General features: G+C 51.6%; 1 protein-coding gene across 1 annotated transcript in view; it reads left to right on the forward strand.

The window, feature by feature from the left end:
• The first annotated feature begins 2,368 nt into the window (after positions 1–2,368).
• XPNPEP2 (X-prolyl aminopeptidase 2) overlaps positions 2,369–4,969 on the forward strand; it is a 30,266-nt gene continuing 27,665 nt past the window's right edge. The window contains 2 exon segments of the mRNA XM_024758960.1: positions 2,369–2,660; positions 4,927–4,966. Of these exon segments, the coding sequence (XP_024614728.1) occupies positions 2,612–2,660; positions 4,927–4,966 (89 nt within the window). The 5' untranslated portion in view covers positions 2,369–2,611.

A 4,969-nucleotide genomic window follows, 5' to 3' on the forward strand; every position in this document is an offset into this window, starting at 1 on the left:
TGAGGGTGAAGGGAGGTGAGGTCATCATTGCCACCAGGGCCAAGACAGGGACCCTGGGGACAGAACCAGAGGGCTGAGTCCTGTGTGCAGCCTCCGAGACCATCCCAGGGCAGAGTCCAGCAGATAGGGGAGGGATGCCTGCTCAGGTTACTTTTTTCCAAGGCTGGCACTTCAGCCCAGCTGATCTTTGCTAAAACATTAACTGTCATTTCAGCAGTGTTGGATGCCGGGCAGAAAGAACCAGGTACAGACGAGAATGGTTTGAGTTCTAGTTACGCATTGGATTTAACAAACTCACGCAGCCTTTACTCTTTGTGGCGAGCACGTTCTGAGAGCTTCACAAACATGAACGCATTTAACCCTCATCACATTCCTGAGAAGTCACCACAATTATCACCCATTTCACAGGTGAGGAAACTGTGGGCTCAGAGAAGTGACATCATTTTGAAACTGTGCAACTCAGATTGGGACTTGAACCCATGGTCTTTTAATTGAGATCACACGCCTGGTCTCAGGACTTAATGAAGCTCAGGTTCTTGATGTCTCATGGCAGAAAGAATTCAGTGAGAGACAAAATGATAGGTAAGAAGTGGATTTATTTAGAGAGAAACACACTCCCCAGAAAGAGTGTGGGCCCTCTCAGAAGGCGAGAGGCCTCGAAATATGGCGTGGTTAGTTTTTACCGGCTGGGTAATTTCACAGACTAATGAGCGAGAGGATTATTCCAAGTATTTTGGGGAAGGGGCAGAGATTTCCAGGAACTGGGCTACCGCCCACTTTTTGACCTTTGATGGTCAGCCTCGGAACTGTCTTGGCACCTGTGGGTGTGTCACTTAGCTTATGCTAATGTATAACAATGAGCTTATAATGAGGCTCAAGGTCCACTGGAAATCAAATCTTCCGCCATCTTGAACCTAGCTGGTTCTAACCAGTTTTTGTCATGTCCTATGGCTATGTCATTCTTTTAAAGGTTGTGTCCTGCCCCCTTCCCTCCTGTTTCAGTGTGCCCAAGACTGTGAGTTTAGTGGGTGACGGAGCTGGGATTGAAGCCCTGGCAGTCTGGCTCCCAGGTCACTGGTCAAGGCAGGGCTGTTTGTCCTAGAAGGCTGTCTTCCGGGTCCCTCCCCTGCGTGACCCCATCAAGTCTACCTGCTTGCGGTTGCGGATGGCTAATGCAGTGCACAGGGGAGGGAAAGGCCTTTGAGGGAACATTTCCCCGGTCCTTTGGTCTCTGGGCATAACTTCATCCCCAGTCCTGGGCTGTCCTCTGAGACTCTGGGCTCTGCCTCTACTTTTATTCCTGGAGGTGGAGCTCCCGGAACCTCCTCACTCATTTAGACACCCTTCCTTCAGGGAGTCCCACGAAGGCCCCCCTTCCCTCTTCGAAATGATCTATTTTATGATCCTTGGATGGATTACTTGAAAGCTGCCTTAAACTTGCTATGGATGTAACCCGAGTGTAAATACGTTAAAAATAAGATCAAAAGGAATGGGTGGTTTGCCTCTGGGGCCCTCCAGGCTAGGTGGAGCGCCTGTCCATTGGGTCTGTTTGTCTCTGGGAAGTATTCCTTTCTGGTCTAGGGGTGTAGACGGCTCTGACTGGGGGCTGCTTTGGCGCTGGTGCAGTGAGCTGCCCTCTGATGTAGGGGGTGGACACAGGGCTGGCCTCAGTTTGCCCACTTCCCCCAGAGGGGAGTCATGCCCGTTGGGAGTGACCCACACCACAGGGGAACAAAGACCTCTTCTAGAAGCTATGGTAGAAAGGGCATGTCCAGTTAACCAAATTTGTCTTCTGGGAGCCCCCAAACCTCCTTTCTGGGTCTTCTTCCCTCTTCAATGTCATCCCCCGATCCCTCCAGACAGGCCTTTGGGCTTTCATTCCCTCAGGTGTGTACGGCACTAACAGCTGCACGGACTCCACCATCCCCACCATCCCAAGAGAAGGGCAGTCTTCCCCTCTGCCAGTGACTGCTGCCACTTTTACAGAAGGGACTCTCCTGAGGGGACCCAGCCCTCAGTTCAGGAAAGTCAGTCTCCGGCTGTAATTAACTTCTCCGAGGGGTGCAGTGGGGCTTCACAGGCACTGGGCAGAGAGGACACTGGCTTTTTCTGAGTCAGGCCAGCTCAGAAGAGGCGGAAGGATAAACATCCATCTCAAAGCAAAAGTGAGGCTGTAGCCAGAGCCTGGGGTGAGGCAGCTAATAGGAAACAGCTTGCTGGAGGGAGGGGGACAGAATTCGGGAATGGCCGAGGCTGGCTGCTGGAGAGGGGGCTGGGAGAAGCAGGCTGATTGAGACCAGCTGCTCCTCCTCTGTCTCAGAGTACTTTGGACTCTGCCCGGGGCAGGCTCACACCCTGCTCTGGGTGACGGGGAGCCAGCAGATGTTGCCTGGGGCAGTCGAGCCTTCTCCACCCAGCCTGACTCCTGGAACCCTCAGAAACCAAAGACCAGAGGACTCTCCATCCACCAGCTGGACACCTCTTCCCCATTGCCAGCCCCCAACCCTGGCTGCTCCTGCCCCAGAAAGGCCTGGAGGAAGAGGCCAAGGAAACAGCCCTGCCCACTCTCCCTTGACCCTCCATCCACCCAGCACCGGCATCTGAAGACCCCATGGCCCGGGCTCCCTGGGGCTGCTACCCCTGGCTTGTCCTCCTCTGTGGTATGTGCATCCCCCGTCTCTCCCTCCCACGCTGGGAGGGCAGGTCCAGCTGGAGAGCAGTTCTGGCCTCTCCCCTGTGGGCTCAGAAAGGGTTGGAGTGAAGTCTGGGCCTAGGTTGTCTCTTTTTTTCTTGGTCCCTCTCTCTGTCTTGAGGAAGAGGAACCCCAGGGCCAGTCCTGGGGACCCTCAAGACTCACCTCAAGTCTGATTTGGCCTGTTTCCATTCCCACCTGTTAAAGAAAAAATGATTCTGGCTCTTGTTAAAAGAGGAAGGAAGATTTTATTCAAGACTATTGCAATAGGGGCGCTGCAGTAGGGGAGAACGATCAGGCTCAACTCCGAATATAGCAAAGATGGCTGAGGACTTCTTGTCCATGAGCGGAGTGAGGGGGTCAGTGGATGGAAAATTGCCAAGAGGAGACATCAAGGGTGAGGAGATTCTTGCTAAACTGACTTAATAGGATCCTTGCTGAAGGCAGGGTGATCAAATATCAAGGATGGGAGATGAGGAATTTGATCAGATATCAAGGTTGATGAGATACTAAGGGTAGGGAATCCTCTCTAAACTGACTTAGCAGGATTCTTGCTCAAGACTGGGCGATGCAGGCCCAGTAAGGACAGGATGGACTTGGAAGTCAAGGCCTAATGGAGAAGAGGGCTTGATGGAGTCTAGCTAAGGTTTGGTCTTTGTCACCCTATGGTGTCCTGTTTGTACTCTTCAGTCACAGCTAAGTGCCCAGCTCAGCATCTTCCACATCCATTCCACCCTGGCCCTAGGGAGGCCTCCTTCCCTTTGCTCTGTGGCAGCAGGACCCTACTCATTCATTCAGTACCCAGTTCCTGACACCTCCCCAGTGTCAGGCCCCGTGCCAGGGACCACAGAGTGGTTCGGCTGCAGAGCCTGCCCTTGGGAGCCACAGCCCTGACCTCAGAAAACAGCAATTGGGGTGTCTAGAGGGACATGGGTTGGCTGTGTCTTGCTTCTTATGTTGGTGTTTTAGCGCCACCATTTTGCCAGAGATCTGTTCCTACAGAAATGAGCGTTCATTTTCTTAAATCAACAGGGTGGGTCTCATCTCTCCCTTGAGTTTATGTGACCAGGAGAGACAGTGAGGCAGGGCATTCATGGTGTTAGAACCCAGCGGTACTCCTTCCATCTGTAGCTCAACCCACTCAGAAAGGAAAAGTAGAGTGTCTCCCCAAACTCAGACCCCCATTACCTCTGGGGAGATTCCCCCCAAAAGGTGGGGTGCTGGAAGGAAGGCCTATCAGAGACCCCTGGACTTTCAGGGCGTGAAGACCCAGAGCCTGCAGGACTTAGCCCAGTGCGTGGCGCAGAGCAGGGGCTTAGGAAATGTTTGCTCAATGAATACTGGGCGACTCTTCTTGGGACACACCAAATTTGGGGCAGAGCCCCAACTGGAAACTGTCTCTATACATTCTGTCCCTTCTGGGCACCACCCTTCCATGGTTGGCTTTTTTGTACTCAGATGGCCTGGGTTCAAATTCCTGCTCTGCCACGGACTCACTGTGGTAAAACTTGGGCGAGTAACTAAACGTACCTGGGCCTCAGCTCCCGTTTCTGTAGAAAGCAGACAATAATCCCCATCTCCCAGGGTTGTTGCAAGTATCAAAAGAGATACTATAGGTAAATTGCTGAGTTCGGTGTCTAGCACATAGTAGGAGCTCTTTAGATGCTAACCCACCTTTCCCCACCAGGGGACGATGTCAGCCTGGGATTGCTGGCCTCTGTAGCCTGGAATGAGAGGCAGATATTTGGACTGTAAGAAATGGTAGAAGTGGGCCTTGAATTTAAGTAAACCCAATATATATATAATTAGATTTATAGAAGGGTAAAACGAAGGTGGGGTTATTATTTAGCGAGATCCTCTAGAGCATTTAAGAGAAAATCTGATTACAAAAATTTAATTTACACACAACTTTTCCAGTTCGGTAGATCCTGAAAAGACCCAATTAGATTGGAAGGAAAAAAATTGATTTAATGAGCACTAAAACCCATCCAAAAGTGGCAATCACTTGTCGATGAAACAGGTTTCTTTGATTGTGACCCAGGGTGCCATCCAATTCAGCCTGATTTCCTATGAAATGTAATTATTTTTATCCTCAAGTAGAGTTGGACAGCATCTCCTGCTTCAAAGGATGGAGGCCCTGCGGGGACCAGGAGGGGGGTTAGGGGAACGTGTTCCCGTGCTCTCTAGGACCTATCCAGTCTCCAAGTGACCCTGGACTTTTCTCCGGTTTCTAGCTTGTGCCTGGGGCCGCCCAAAGTCACTGGACCTGAGAGAGTA

The sequence above is a fragment of the Neophocaena asiaeorientalis genome, unplaced genomic scaffold (genome assembly GCF_003031525.2).
Source record: "Neophocaena asiaeorientalis asiaeorientalis breed wild unplaced genomic scaffold, Neophocaena_asiaeorientalis_V1.1 scaffold1097, whole genome shotgun sequence".
Taxonomy (NCBI): Eukaryota; Metazoa; Chordata; class Mammalia; order Artiodactyla; family Phocoenidae; genus Neophocaena; species Neophocaena asiaeorientalis.